Below are 14,836 nucleotides of genomic sequence, written 5' to 3'. Positions count from 1 at the left end.
ACTTCCGACCACCAAAATTCTCCGAGTTCCGAGTTCCGGGACCTGGAACTCAACACATAATTTAGTTAATACTTTCTGTGTTAAATGGCCAACCAAAGTTGAGATGTTTCTGAAGAGAGCAGCAGGTGCTCTCTTGACATGGCCTTTGATGGCACGTAGGTTGTCTTGCAGAATGTGGAATCCCGGGTGCGAGGCTTGTGTTGCCCTACGAGAAGCCAAGTTCCGACCACCAAAATTTCAGTCAACCGTACCGAGTTCCGAGTTCTGGGACCCGGGAGTCGACAAATGAATATCTGATATCCAGCACACTTCCAATCAGGTAGTATTTCATTGAGCAATGGATGATAATACATCTTTGACAGCCAAAATTATCCCAGGCTCCCTTATCTGATCCTCACTATCTCCACCCCCTTCAACACCAAAGTCCGGACATCCAGCATTCAGTGTCTGATTTCCCAAGATCAACATCCAGCATGAACATTTCTTCCCCTTCCACTCCTGATAGCATAAACATCTGGCGCACTTGGGCCCTGACTGTCACTTATGAAGCAGGGGAATATACCGAACAGAAATTCAAGGCAGAGAAGACTGGAGGAGACCCAGTCATACCTTCTCCCAACCTAGACACTGATCTGGTGATGGCTGTGCGATCGCTTGGCTGATGTACTCATAAAGGCATATAAAAATCCCAGTGGGTCTTCCTGCAGATTCGGAAAATTCGTTTTATCATTCAAATTCCTGCATGACAGTTCAGATGCAGATGGATATTGCAAGATATAGCAAATTGATCTCCCCGAAGGACACCGGGCATAATGAACAGAGGGAGGCGAAGTTGCTTGAGAGGTGTCCTCCTGGCCATGAAGGCAAAAGGTTGGTCGACGAACCTGCCACAATTCTCGATGCATCCAGGTGCCATCATCGCATGGTACCTCCCAGACGCCCTGACCGACACCACCCAGGTGTGTAATATACATTGTTACTCAATGGATATTGAATATCAAATGGAACCTACAGAAGGAAATCAGGGAGGCCACCGATTTGCTCGCTCCAAGCCTCGAAAAAAGTGTAAGGGCTGATGGCAATTGGCGAACTAATCAAAAGTGGTTCAAACGGGGCTCGGACGATGTTGGCTCAACTCCCGGATGCATCAATTTATCTCCAGGCATGGTTTCAACAGGGACACGAGGTAGGATCTGATGAGATGGTGATTCTGGCAGTCATACTCACCAATCCCAAAGACTGTGTCCGATCCGGAGGTATCTGCATCATTGAAGGGACCTTCCTGCGAAGAATATCCTCAAAGCCATTGCAAGGCCAGCAGCCATCGCGTCCGCGGCACTCAGGGTCATGCATCCTGAGCAGTACTGGGCAGGGTTGCGAACCTTGTCAAACCTCGGACATATAGCAGTAAGCAAGGATCTGCCACAGATGCCGGAGGCCCTGCAGTACTGGGCATCCGTGTTTAACACCCTCTCTATCATTTCCAATCGGGAAACCCCCAATCATCGAGACCATTTGTCTATTGCTGAATGCTTCGACATTCTCACCACCTGTGGGAACTATTCTGATGCTCGGATGACAATGCCAAGCCTTCAGCTGGAGTTCAAGTACAATTCCGGCTGTATGATTGTGTTTTCCGGAAGGATTGTGAGACATGGAGTTTATGATGTGGAAGGGGATCGGATTGCTTGGGCATGGTATATGAGGGATTCTGTTCACATTTACGCTGGTGTTCCATCATGTGGATGGGCTAGTGTGGATGGTCCATACAGCGTGTGAAAGATCAAACAAAGAGCAAGCATTGTGACCTATATACATTCCAACAAATGAATACCATGTACCAATAGTTATCCGGACCTCAATACTCAATTTTGAGCATTTGCGAAGTGATATATGGGACTGAATAATTTGGATGCCAGCCTCGGTATTCGATAATTGGAACTCGGGACTTGACATATGGGAGTCCCGAGTGCCGGGGTACTGAGTCCCTGAAACCCGGAACTCGGCACTTGATATTTGAGACTGGGAGAAGATGTATAATATGCTTGAATTAACATTTGTTATTGCCGTACACATTTGACAGAACCTGAACCTCGACATTGTGGACTGCCCGGGTTTCAGGGTTTGGGACTCGACACTGTTCTAAATACCAAGTCCCGGAAGCCCTGGGTCCCGAGTCCCGAATGTTGGTGTTCGGGGTTCAGCGACCCGGAGCTTGGCAACCGTGTTGGGTGTCAGGGTATCTGGAACATTGGAGATCGCATGTGTCAGTGTCTCGTGTTTCATGGTTGGTGTCTGGTGATTCGGGAATCGGGCGTCAGGGACTCGGTATTCAGAACAGTGTCTAGTTCCGAGTCATGAGTCCTGAACCCCGAGCTCTGAGTCCCGAGTCCCGAACGTCAGGTTTCAGGGTTTGGGACTCGTGACTCATGACTAGACACTGTTCTGAATACCGAGTCCTGACGCCCGAATCACCAGACACCAACCATGAAACACAAAATACTGACACATGCGATCTCCAATGCTTCCCGATACCCTGACACCCAACACGGTTGCCGAGCTCCAGGGTCGCCGAACCCCGAACACCGAAATTCGGGACTCGGGACCCGGGCTTCCGGGACTCGGACGCGAGATTTTTGAATGCATAGAATATTTTACATCTTGTATACAATGAAGACTGAATGGGACTACACTCCTTTGCCTTCTCCTCAATTTCTCTAAGCATGTCAGTGTACATCTTCACCTCTGCCATCTTGGCTTGGATGCCATCATCTTGCTCCTCCATCAATGCTTCCATGTGTTCTTTAATCCACCTCAGTCCCATAAGTGGTGGAGTCGAAGTGTTTTTCAACTTCTCATGAAGAACCAAAGCATCATCCTCAACACTAAGCTAGAACAGATAAGTCATCAATCAAGGCAATTCAGCTAACATCTTACCGCCCAATACTGGTAGTGAGAGACGCAGGAAGCCATTATTTCATCCCACTGCCATGGACATGTATATTCAAACACAATCCGGGACGGATGTCCTGCAATTGCCTCATCATGAAATGCAAGGAGGTGGAATGAAAAGACATCATCCAGAACCGTGTTCCAGGTTAGCATGGGATACAACTTAAGGATATAAGCGACCAGGACCAGAAGAACCAACACAATATTCTGTGAAGCGGAGTACTGCAGAAGTGGTGTGACAAAGTCTGCTCAAATTCTTACCATTGACGAACACAGTCATCAGGGCAGCGGTAACATACATTCATCTCCCATTGCAGCCCTGCTTTAAAATACTTGATCCGGTCAGAAGATAGAACATTGTTGGCAGCTTCCGTCTGATATTGAGAGATGCATGCGCGGACGTGCGATCCAGCCATTGCCAATGTGCAGGAAATAGTTGCAAGGCTCAGCTTCAGGGGTCGGTAATGGCTTCCAGCATTCAGAGTGCCAGAAGTGGATGCAGGAGTTGCAGGCATGGCTAATACAGGACTATTGCGCTGGCAATGCAAGTGAAAGATGGTGAAGATGTGAAGATAAGAATCACTGATGGATGGATACGAAATTCAAACTCCGACATGGGCTGACCCGGACAATTCCCGGGCCTCAATTATGTATGTGGAAAAAGGGACTTCATGAGAAAACAATGTTCATTCATCTCCAGCCTCTATCAACACATTTTGTAGGTCTTGAAAAGCTGCCTGCGCATCCTGTGCGAGCAATGAATACATTTGGGATTGCCTTCCGGCATAGCATCCGTGACCTGGAAGGCGTTTCTCCAATGATTCCTGCATGTGGTCGCCCCATTGGGTTGCTTTCCACAAAAAGAACTTACATGTCCAATCCATCTCCAATTTGACCAATATCATTTCTTCCCTCCATCGATCTCATAGTGCCTTTGCCCTGAGCCAATGGACTCGGTAAACTTGGCATGGGTCCAGTCAGGTAACTGCGGGATATGACATGCAAGCAGGAACTCACATTCCTCATTCCACGATTGATCAGGACCCCCGAGGTCAACTTCAACAGACCAAAACCAAGCCAAAGATTCATTTCGTTGACCTCGGGCATTTGGGTCACCCACTGCAGTGCTGATTTTGAGTTGCTCGTGAAGCAGGGGTTTGTATTTCTGAAGCTGGTCTTGCCCCGGCTCAAGTTTCATCATTTGCTTCCTGGTCTTTGTATATATGCTGGCATGGAGGGAGACTGCCTGCTGCACCGATGTCACCTGGGACCAAGCTCAAGTTTTCAGGGCCTGGGATTTGGCCTGCCTAACGGTTGTTCGGAACAGGATGGCCTTGTTGCAAAGGTAAATGCGAAGATTGTGAAGGGCATCATTGGCCTGCCCTTCATGAAGCGACATCTCCAGGGGAATCAGATCCTCTGCCATGCATCATCTGCATCTATCAACCCCCAGGTTTGATGGCAATGGGATTACAGTGAGCTCGGGAGAGTTTGTCCATGTATGAGATGTCTCTGTGAAATCTGCCGGGTCATCATGGAGATCATCTAGAATGTCTACGTTCAAGTCCTCAGGTTCATCATCTGCATCAAATCCCTCCCCGAGATGTGTTAGAGCAGACCGAGCAAATCCATCTATCTGGCCTTGGAGCCGATCGCGTTGACGGGCGATGTCTAATCTCTGTGTCTCTGTGGATCTTCTTCCGATCCTTCGGACCTCGATGAGCAATGCAATCTGAGCCTCTTCAATTGCTAACCCTGTTGATATCCACAGTCGCCACAGATCTGCGAGAGGGTGCTGCATTGCGGGCGTTACCCTCCTCTAATAATCTAAGCTCGATCTCCTTTTTGCTAGGTGCTGAGTGCAATATTAATTCAGACCTCGATGGAGACAATGGAACTCAATGTACCCTTTTTTATATTGATCTCATATTCATCCATCGCCGAAGGATCATTCAATCTGCTTGACTGAGCTATCCTCTCCCTGGCTAACCATTCTGTCTTCAAATGTGAGGGTGCTGCTTCATCGAGTCTGTCAAATGCCTTTCCACTTTCCGAGATGCCATTCCTCGCCAGCTTGTATTTCCGGCATAGAGTCCTTTTCATGCGAATCATCTTGCAGAAATTGGAGTCATTCATCTGATAATCAAGGCATTCCTTTCGGTGGGGAGATGACATTCCCTGAGCAGCAGGGGAGATCAGATTGAGCCATGCCCATAGCGTCTCCATGATCTCTCCATCGATCCGACCAATGCCTTCAATAAAGTTAGAAGCATATTGCACATAGCAGCTGTCCTGATGGCCATGAACGTGCCACAACCCAATTCCGGGAATGATGGTTAGTTGTGGTGCCATTTCTAGAAATCAACTTCGATCCACCCGAACCCGAAAGTGTTTGTTGTATTGACAATTAATATCATAGAAGGTGACAGCCCTGGTGATGCCTTCCATGTTGTGCCGGGAAGCCTCGCAAAGGGCGTAGTCCATGTTCATTTGTCTGCAAGTGACCCATGGTTAACTCGTGAATGCTTAATGGTGGATGTGGCTTGCCTTTCGCCTTTCTGAAAATCCACCATGGAGTGAGGGACAAAGCAACCGTGTCTGGCACAGGCAACTCCCCCGATACCGGTGGACTCCAGCTTGTGCTGAGCAGCATTAGCTTGATTTACTGCCCGGTGGTTGTTGCAGCTTGATTTTTCCACCGTGTCAGCAGCCTCTGCCAGATGCATTTTATACCTGTCCTTTCCTACCATGAATCCAAGCCCATCGGACAGCCAAACTTCATCGAATGGCTTAATGGGATGCAGATGTTTGGCTTTGAAATTTCCGTCCATCACAAATGACCGGGTGTATTTCCAGCTTGGAACACTAGTATTATTGTGGAGGCCACATTGGTTGCTAATAGGACTCACTCATCAAGTGATTCATCCTCTGACAACAGCACATTAATACCAGGCTGAGGACATGCAGGGCAAAATAATGCGAGTTCTCCTGTGCTCGGGTTATCGGAACGATGGCCAAAGCCATGCCATTTCATTGTCTTCAACTGCCTCCACTGTCGAGCGACCCTCATGAGCTCTCTGTATCAGTCCTTGCCATGTGCTTTGTCAATATGATGTCCAGTAGATGAAGAGGGTAAGGCATTACTGGAACAAGGTGTGGAAACATGCTCGAGGTCATTCACTGGAGCTTGCTGTAATAGTTCATCGCAGAGGTGCCGCATTCAAGGCTGTCCAGTAGAAAATCATTGAGCACTCTGAAGGTGAACACAGTCTTCGGCCTGTTGAAAGATGCAGGGAAAAATCTGTGTCGAAACATTTGAATGTCCGGACTCATGGCATTCGGACAATCACAGCATCGAACCTCCAGGCGATGAATTCCGGACTTGTCGACAATGACCATGGTGTTTTCCTTCAGCTGGAACTCGGGTCCGGACACAAATGGCAGATCTTCAGGCTCGAGCAGGTCTTCAGGTTCATCTTCTTCGAACAAATTTCACTGATCTGTGACCGCCGGACATTGTTTGCCATCATGGCCAAGGTGTATGATGAGTCCCACATGAGCGAGACAACTCTGCTCGAAGAATTGCCCATTCCATTGACTGATCCAGTGGAAAGGATTGCTACAATGTTGACTCCTGCAACAGCCGGTGCAATAGAGTGGCTCACCAAGACAATCTTGACATTTGTACACCCCATCCTGTTGGCAGATGATGCATCTCCTGTCTTCTGGTGGAGCTTCTTGATCAAGGAGGTGATGTAGATACGATTCCTGCCTTGGCAGCCATTGCCTGAGGTAGTCATTTTGACTCTGTATTTTTGAATGTTTAGCCATAGTTTGAATGACACTCCAACATTGTACATGAACTTGCCATGGTTTTTGGGAGTTGCAAAGGCTCAAATGAGTCTTGGTCCTGCTCGTAAGTATTGTCAGGAAAGTCTTCCCAAGGAGGTTGTGCCTCAACAGGCTGAATTGTTGGTGATTCTGGGGAGAGTTAGGCATGGACCTGTAGGCATGTCGCCTTGTGCTTGCAAGTGGGACCTTGACCCAAGTCTTCCTACCTTTGCTGCCCCTTGCTTCCACCCTGTGAGATTTTTGCACTGGGGTGCATCTACCTATCTTCATCTTGTTTACTAATGTTGCAAGCAAGGCATCAGCTCAGGTGTAATGAATTGTTATTGCTGTTACGACAAACGGTCGTGTGCGACTAGGATAATCTAACAGCGACAACCACGACAGTGGTACCGAGTGCTGAGAGTCGTCAGCCTTTACAAACAAGCAAAGGTTGCGTACTCGAACGTAGCTCGTGGTGGTTAACGAGGGGTTACGCTGAGATGATAGCAGGGTTTACAGACAGTGAGAGGCATCACTGAAGGTGCGAGTCGATGTCGAGCAGGTAGCTTTAGCGGGACAAGGAGTTCAAGGGTAAACCTAGTAAGATTAAAGTAAGGAATGTCTACTTGTAATCTTCGACCTTATATAAGGCTACTCGTCGTATCTAAGCTCAGCCTAAAGCTGGGTTCTAATCTGCTTATCTACATGTGTCAGAGATAGTGTCCATGAGGCGGGCTTCTATCGTAGATAGCGTCCATGCGGTACGCTTCTATCAGAGATAGGATCCATGTGGTATCCTTCTATCAGTCCATGAGGCAGTACGTGACTTGCCTTCTATCTTGATATCATTAATAGGTCTTCTAGACCTATGTCGTCATGTATCGTCACGTGCGGTCCAGACCGCTTATCTAAGCCGGCAGTTGCCGCTTATCGTCTATCGTCATCTATCATCATCTGTCGTCACAGAGCTAGTGAGGCTCCGGTATCGTCTATAGCCGTGCGGGTGGCAGAGGGCTTTCTGCTGGCGGGGGACTCGTGCCATGTTACTGTAACAATTGCAATATGATGCTGTGCAGTCCTGTTGGCTCATTACAAATTCATTTCCATTAATGGCTTCGCGTCCAATATGGGCCGATTAATTTATCATTAGGCTTTGCTCGAAGTTCAACTTCGCACAATTCATTAATACTTCTACCTTGCAAATCCTTAGCCCGTTCAGCATTCTGATTCACTATGGCAAGAACAGGTCATTCCACCAACACGACTTCAGGAAGACACAGGGTGCATCAACCACAGTCACAGAAGCTCACGGACAAGGAGATTTTGGAGTTGAAGAACTACCTTCCTGAGTGGACTGCAGCCAAAAGGAGTGAGAAGCGAGGGATTTTCACTGCCATAGCAAGGGCAGCCAGGTTGTTTGCTCCTAAGGTGGACTAAAAACAATGAAAAAAGAGGAAGCAGGTGATGCTTCTTTGTTGTGTTGAAAAACTAAATTTTTAACATCACATTCTTTCATCAACTCTTAGGTGTACAAGACTTGGTTGTTCAACAACAAGAAAAAGAAGGAAAGGAAGGACACCCAGGATGGTGGTCTACCAGCAGAAACATGAAGAGGTGCTGAAGAGGATTGAGGATGAGTCTGGGGTAAAGCCAGGAGATCCTGGTATGTTCAAACATTATCAGGCGGCGGTGAAGAGAGTCATGGCTGAATTGAATGACAACGAGTTGGAGAAGGTGAAAGAAACAGCGGAAGAGTGGTCCAACAACTGTCCACCTCCGGAGATACAAGCACAAGTAGCTCGTAAGAAGGGTCCAGCATATATGGAGCACTTTTTGAACGAGATGTGGAGGCAATGTGGGATGAGAGTTTTTGTGATGTCGGCTTGGAAGAATGAAAAGGGAGAGGTGCTGTTCGGGATGTGAGTACATTTCCCCATTGATGCAGATCTTTCATCTCAAAATATTCATGCAGGCATGATGATAATGAGGCCTTAGGAGATGGGGACAGCTTCATGAAGATGAAGGACTGGGAGGACATTGAGCCAGTGTGGCAGGAGTACGCACAGGAACAGTTCGGTGAGTGTTTGAACCATGTATACCAGATTGAACATGTTGAGCATCACGATGATAGGCGCCGGGGCACGGGATGGAGGACGTCAGGTCAAGGGAGGTCGAAAAAGAATTTGAAAACCAGCTTTCGAACTCGAAATGGACAGGGAAGGTATGCCGTTCCTTCCGGACATCACGGACACGAAACTTGAGGAGAAGAAGGCCATAGTGAGGGCCTTTCTTACATCACACTATCGTGAGTTTCTCGTCGCATCATCCGACAAATTGTTCAATGCATGGACACAGGGATATGTTCTGGGAAGGACAAGGCGGTTGTGCCATAAAGTGCCATCATACAAAGTCAGGATGACTTCGTGGCCCGGATGTATCTTCCGGCAGATGTTGACTTGAAGGAGCCTTCGAAGCTGCAAAATTGGGACACGACTGCCTTGCTCCACTTCTGGCGTGCTCGGCAGGAAACAGGCGAAGGTCCCACATTTCTGTTCAAAGCATGGAAGAACAAAGATGGGGACATGGTACCATCTGTCATATCTGGCAACTTGCCCTCTCCTCAGACTTGTATAGTGAGAAGGCAGCAGAGGATTACCATCCGAAGGTCTCGGGATTCATCAACAGAAGCCGAGAGTGATAAGGAGAGTGCCACTCAACATACGGAGGATGATGTGGATGATGACATGGCTGACGGGAGACATCCGCTGAAGAAACCCAGAACAGGAGGTCCTACACCCAAAGGGATGGCAGTCCCACATGCAATTCCAAAGCCTCGCCCTGCCAAACCGGCCAAAAAAGGTGCATTACTGACATCATGAATGGGTGACCTCCTTGCTGGGTTAACTGAAGACACGACCGGCGAGGTTAGAGATGCTGTTGAAATGGAAGAGAGTATCACACCACTGGCACAAAAAAGGAGGCAGGGCAAGAAAGTCACAGTTGAACCATCCACCAGGATGACGCGGAGTAAGTTGCAAATGCCAGTAGACAGTACACCTAGAGTAACCAGAGCACGGGGACGCACTTAATGTAGATATATCATCCTGCCCTCATGTTTACTGTCATATGTGCTATTGTGTATATGTCAAAGTACCAACGACCGAATCCCAAATCCCAAATCTCGAGTACCAAGGCCTGAGTACCAAACCCCAAGCACCGAGCACCAAGTACCAAGCACCGAACACCGGGCACCGAGTACTGAGTAGGTAGAGTATACAAGTACCAAGTGCTAAGTACTGAGTAGGTAAAGTATACTGCAATGTGTCTACTATCAGACATTGATTGATATTTACATGTTACTTGAGTCCTCAAAGAAGTCAATGAGGGTATCTAATACCTTCAGCATTTCGGAGGTTGACTCCCTTACCCTTTGCATCCTCCGGAGATCCGCATCTGCTTTCCGCAGTTTGTCGCATGTTTCAGCCCATGCCATCCTGAATGGTCTGTCAGCCTCAAGAAGTTGTGCTACTGTAGGGTCAGGAAGATTTCCATGACGCTGTTGGTAATCACCCAGGCGATCTACAATTGTTTGAACTTGCAGAAAATTAGCAGAGATAAATGATCAACTGTTGTATACTTACTTTCAGCTTGATCATAAGATCCGATTGGCATGAACTCCCAAACCATGGCACTCAGTGCTTCATTGTTGAGTTCCGGCTCGGGCGATTGATGTTCAGGAGTTGCTGAATTCGCTTGGGACATAACATGAATAGAACACATGACATGATATGAATACACATACAAGGGATGGGTGCCTCTGGTACAGCCGGACTGGCCGGATGAGGTTCGGGAGTCGATTCATTCACTTGGGAAATGCCATGAAAAATGAACATGAGATGGAAAGAATAAACTCACCAGTCATTGGTAAATCGGGTACAGCCGGAGCATCATCAGACTCAATCAAGGTATCCTCTGGACCAAGATACAAGTCCGTGTCGTCGTACAAGGCGAGTCCATCTGCCAGGGCCAGATATGATGGATCTGGAAGTATGTGATGAATTTGCACATGTAGAATATGTACATTTGAATTGAGAAACATACCGGGAATCACATTCAATGCATCTGAACCACCGGATGACCCAGAATCAGAGTCTAACTCATCATCCGGCCCAAGGTATATATCATCTAATGCATCTAAAACATGTTTGATCAATTGAATGAAATCACAAAAACAAAACATACCAAGGGACATCCGGGAGTTGGAGGACTCATCCACATCCATTGAGGTGGATTCAGTGACTGGAGGGTCATGAAATCTGACCCCAGATTGAGAGCTCATGATATCTGATGAGCTGATGAACTGATTGATAACTGATAACCTCAAAGTTCAACACATGGCTGGCGATTGCCGAAAGTTGAACCACAACCAAACAAAGACAAACAATCAATGATTTTCAACATCGTCCTTCAATTGTATTGTTTCTTTGAAACTTCATCCTAGTGATAAAAGATTTCACCCTGCTTTTGACATTCTCACATCTCTCAACTCAATCCAAATGTCTACTCCAGTTCAATCTTCATTGGCCGACCTCAAGGCATCCACTGCTCAGCTTGTGGGCATCATTGCCGGCGCTCGGCACATCCCGGCCGGCACAGTGGATGTCCACCTTGCTCTGACAAAACAGGTCACCACTCTTTTGGTAAGTAGCACTCATTAAATTATTTTACCATTAATGTTTCTAATATCCAGGTAGGGTGACATCATCCGGGCGCATGAGAAAGGAGATTACATCCCTGGCATTGTGGCTTCCTGTTCCAAGGAGCTGATGATGGTGCGTTCCAGGACTCCCCGGGTGTTGCCCGACTGGCACAGCATTGGCCATGATGACCCCCGGGTGTCGAGACACACCTGGCGCAAGCAGGTTTGCGCCTGGGAGGCGTTGGGTGACAATTCCTGTGATCTCCCTGTTGTTCCTAATCCTTCCACTGGCCCACTGACTGTCAACCTTCCGTCTCCACCTGTCCCTTCCCCCACACCTGTCCTTCCCTCCCCTCCCATCGTCGCAGGCAATGTCGCTGGTTCGTCCGGCAAGATGACCTCCGAGTTCCGGGACAAAGGAAAAGGTAAGGCGGTTGCTGTTGACCTTGAGCCGGAAGTCAGAGGGAGCAGCAAGAGGAAGTCTCCCATGATTTCTGGACACTCCTCCCAACCTCTGAAGTCGGCGATGAAGAGTTGCAAGCGGGTCAAGTCAACTCGACTCACCAAGTCGAAGCTGTTTGTGGAGTCGGAAGATGATGAAGAAACAATTGTTCAGGTATGTGGTCTGGCTCATTTGTGTCATGCTCTCAATTTGTTGCAGCCGATTTCGCGTGGAGTGCCGGAGGTCGTCCTTCCCCAGCTCTCCACCATTGTTGTAAGGACGCCCCAGTTGCCTCGGTCACCTGGTTCCCCCAAGAAGCAATCATTTGGGCCTGCTTCGGTAAGTCTGATTTATCCGTCCGGAACTCAAATATATGCTCATGTGTCCACAGCTGACTGTCGGCAGTCGTCCGGAGGTCATGATGAGTGGTTTGGACTTGTCCGGAACTCACATGTATCATTTTCACTCATGCCCATTGCATTAGAAATCTCCCATCAGTTGTCCGGAGGCTTGGGTAAGTCTTAGCAGTTCGCCCGGAACTCACATGTATACTAACAATCTGTCAGGCAACCTCTGGCAGTCGTCCGGAAGTTGATGAGTCCTCTGATGATACTTCCAGCACTTCGGATGGTGAACCTCCGTCCAATCCCACATTTGATATCACCATTCCCGGCCCAGTGAGTACTCCAATTAATTCCCATTAGTCCATCCACTAACTGATCTTACAGAACAACCCCTGCCATTATTGCATCAAGGAGGATTGGCCCTGCGCAACTCATTTGGACAAGAGGTCCGGCCACCCCTGCTTGTCTTGCATCCGCTGCTCCACCAAGAAGATCAAATGCAACCCTGCATCTCTGGGATCCCCGCCCAAACACACCCTAGGGAAGTCTACCACCAGTCGGACGCATTCCAAGACACCTGCCCTTGCTCCATCCAATGCTCTGTCTCCCTCGCAGTCAAGGGCCTGAACTCATAGTCAATCTTGTGGCCCGTCCACACTCCGGCCATCCCTGCTGCAACTACACCCCAGGTGCAGTCACGTGGTCGCAGCAAGACCATTACTGCCAAGAAGACACCTGCACCTGCACCTGCATCTGCGCCAGCTTGTAAGTCACCCAAAGTTTTAATGACCAGCTGACCTTATTTTTACTTAGCTGTTCCTTCTTTGAGCTTCGCATTGCCTCGTGCAGCACTCGATGTTCCCATGCCGGATCTCCATTCCATGGCAATCACAATTCGGGATGGTGCAGCTCACATCACCATTCTCGAGGCTCATGTGCTGGAGCAGGATGGTAAGATTGATACCCTGCAACGCCTCCATGAGAGCCTCCGGTGCATGGTGGTCGACCGGCACCCTTCATTTTCACTTCCGGACACACCTGCCGATGCAACAATCTTGCTTGATCAATCCTTTCCCCCCGTCCATGTCACCCCTCCCCTCCACACTTTCTAACCTCATTGATTTGGACATGTCAGTCATGGAACCCACACCCTTGATGGTTGAGGATGGATCTGCTATGGTAGGTCTCATGGTTGAGCCCACTCAAGTTCAGCCTGAGGGTCCACAATCCTCCGGTGAGATTGTGGTCCTGGATGAACCAGGCAACCTCTTGCCAGAATATGATTCTTCTGATGAGGAGATAGATGTTGAGGTGAAGGTTGATCGTCCTGCTGAGGAGGTTGAAATGGCTACATAATTGCTCAGTGATAGATGTACATAAATCTTTTTCAATGCATGTTACCTATGCCACAATCTAATGATTTAATTATTGAGTTCTAATATCTAGAACTCGAAACTGTAGATTGAGGTAGATATCACCTGAAACCCAAACACCCTAATGTCAAATTTTTACAGTGCCGAACCCCAAGTGCCGGGTGCCAGGTGCCAAGTCCTGAAACCCGGAACTCAGGACTTGACATTTGAAATGAAAGACATTTTTGAGACATGTTTGAATCAACCTACATATATCCATAAACATTTGACTAACCCCCGAACCCCGAAAGATATCTTTGTCCAGTCTCACATATCGAGTCCCGAGTTCCGGGACCCCCAAACCCCGAAACCTGGCAGTCCACAATTTCGGGGTTCGGGGGTTGGTAAAATGTTTATGGATATACAAAAGGTTGATTCAAACATTTTTGAAAAATGTCTCATCTCAAATGTCAAGTCCCGAGTTTCGGGTTTCGGGACTTGGCACCCGGCACCCGGCACTCGGGGTTCGGGGGTCAAAAAATGTGTATGGATATATGAGTATTTTCCACGTTCCGGGTTTCAGGACTATTTTTCAAAAATGTTTGAATGAACCTTTCATATATCCATAAACATTTTACCAACCCCTGAACCCCGAAATTGTGGACTGCTGGGTTTCGGGGTTCGGGGGTCCCGGAACTCGGGACTCGATATGTGAGACTGGACAAAGATATCTTTCAAAAATGTGTAAGTCAATGTGTTTGTAAATCAAATTGATTGTAAATCAAATTTTATTGATCTCCCCAAATTTCCCAAGTCCCGAGTGCCCACCCCCGAGACCCGGCAGTCCACAATTTCAGGGTTTGGGGGTTGGTAAAATCTCAGGGTTCGGGGTTTGGCACTGTGAAAATTTGACATTTATATTTTTGCGAGTGTTGTGCTTCTGGTGTCCATGCTTAGAAATAGGATATGTTGCACACCAGGGTTCAGGTGTGGGGTTTTTCCACTTCAGTACTCAATTATTGGTCAATGCCACACATGGTCGATTCATGTTTTCGTGCTTAGGGGTTTAGATTTCGGTGGTCGATGGTAGGTATATGCACTCATAGTGTGCATGTATCCTACGTGTTTGATTCGCTGGTGGCTACATCAGCTGTATGTCTTGATGAAACGTATCTAGGCTCACCCATATATGTACCCATCTATGTACAATTCCCCC

General features: G+C 47.9%; 5 protein-coding genes across 5 annotated transcripts; 2 read left to right on the top strand and 3 right to left on the bottom strand.

Moving 5' to 3' along the window:
• Positions 1-2,142: 2,142 nt before the first annotated feature.
• F5147DRAFT_841198 (uncharacterized protein) lies at positions 2,143-3,501 on the bottom strand (the record flags this gene model as incomplete). The annotated part of the gene is made up of 4 exons (XM_041444356.1): positions 3,252-3,501; positions 2,938-3,174; positions 2,508-2,890; positions 2,143-2,344 (listed from the first exon to the last, which is right to left on the bottom strand). The coding sequence occupies exons 1-4, from the start codon at positions 3,465-3,467 to the stop codon at positions 2,143-2,145; spliced, it is 1,038 nt and encodes a 345-aa protein (XP_041285794.1). The 5' UTR covers positions 3,468-3,501.
• Positions 3,502-3,638: 137 nt separating this feature from the next.
• On the bottom strand, positions 3,639-6,783 carry F5147DRAFT_748371 (uncharacterized protein; the record flags this gene model as incomplete). The annotated part of the gene is made up of 11 exons (XM_041440058.1): positions 3,639-3,874; positions 3,970-4,216; positions 4,265-4,351; positions 4,400-4,684; positions 4,707-4,807; positions 4,860-5,244; positions 5,329-5,446; positions 5,500-5,817; positions 5,886-6,029; positions 6,134-6,428; positions 6,468-6,783. The coding sequence occupies 11 exons, from the start codon at positions 6,781-6,783 to the stop codon at positions 3,639-3,641; spliced, it is 2,532 nt and encodes an 843-aa protein (XP_041285793.1).
• Positions 6,784-8,367: 1,584 nt separating this feature from the next.
• On the top strand, positions 8,368-9,662 carry F5147DRAFT_780728 (uncharacterized protein; the record flags this gene model as incomplete). Its single annotated transcript, XM_041442499.1, has 4 exons — positions 8,368-8,702; positions 8,756-8,859; positions 8,978-9,144; positions 9,198-9,662. The coding sequence occupies 4 exons, from the start codon at positions 8,368-8,370 to the stop codon at positions 9,660-9,662; spliced, it is 1,071 nt and encodes a 356-aa protein (XP_041285792.1).
• Positions 9,663-10,132: 470 nt separating this feature from the next.
• Positions 10,133-11,122, bottom strand: F5147DRAFT_780727 (uncharacterized protein; the record flags this gene model as incomplete). Its single annotated transcript, XM_041442498.1, has 6 exons — positions 10,133-10,377; positions 10,425-10,535; positions 10,586-10,648; positions 10,699-10,824; positions 10,885-10,977; positions 11,026-11,122. The coding sequence occupies 6 exons, from the start codon at positions 11,120-11,122 to the stop codon at positions 10,133-10,135; spliced, it is 735 nt and encodes a 244-aa protein (XP_041285791.1).
• Positions 11,123-11,339: 217 nt separating this feature from the next.
• Positions 11,340-13,624, top strand: F5147DRAFT_780726 (uncharacterized protein; the record flags this gene model as incomplete). Its single annotated transcript, XM_041442497.1, has 10 exons — positions 11,340-11,483; positions 11,538-12,098; positions 12,144-12,263; positions 12,316-12,339; positions 12,409-12,438; positions 12,491-12,601; positions 12,653-12,882; positions 12,978-13,033; positions 13,082-13,219; positions 13,404-13,624. 10 exons carry the CDS (start codon positions 11,340-11,342, stop codon positions 13,622-13,624), a joined length of 1,635 nt encoding a protein of 544 aa, XP_041285790.1.
• Positions 13,625-14,836: the final 1,212 nt, after the last annotated feature.

Source organism: Suillus discolor, assembly GCF_016758755.1.
Source record: "Suillus discolor strain FC423 chromosome Unknown F5147scaffold_114, whole genome shotgun sequence".
Lineage (NCBI taxonomy): Eukaryota > Fungi > Basidiomycota > Agaricomycetes > Boletales > Suillaceae > Suillus > Suillus discolor.
The sequence above is the reverse complement of the archived record's forward strand: the minus strand, read 5'-3'. Positions and strand labels throughout refer to the sequence as shown.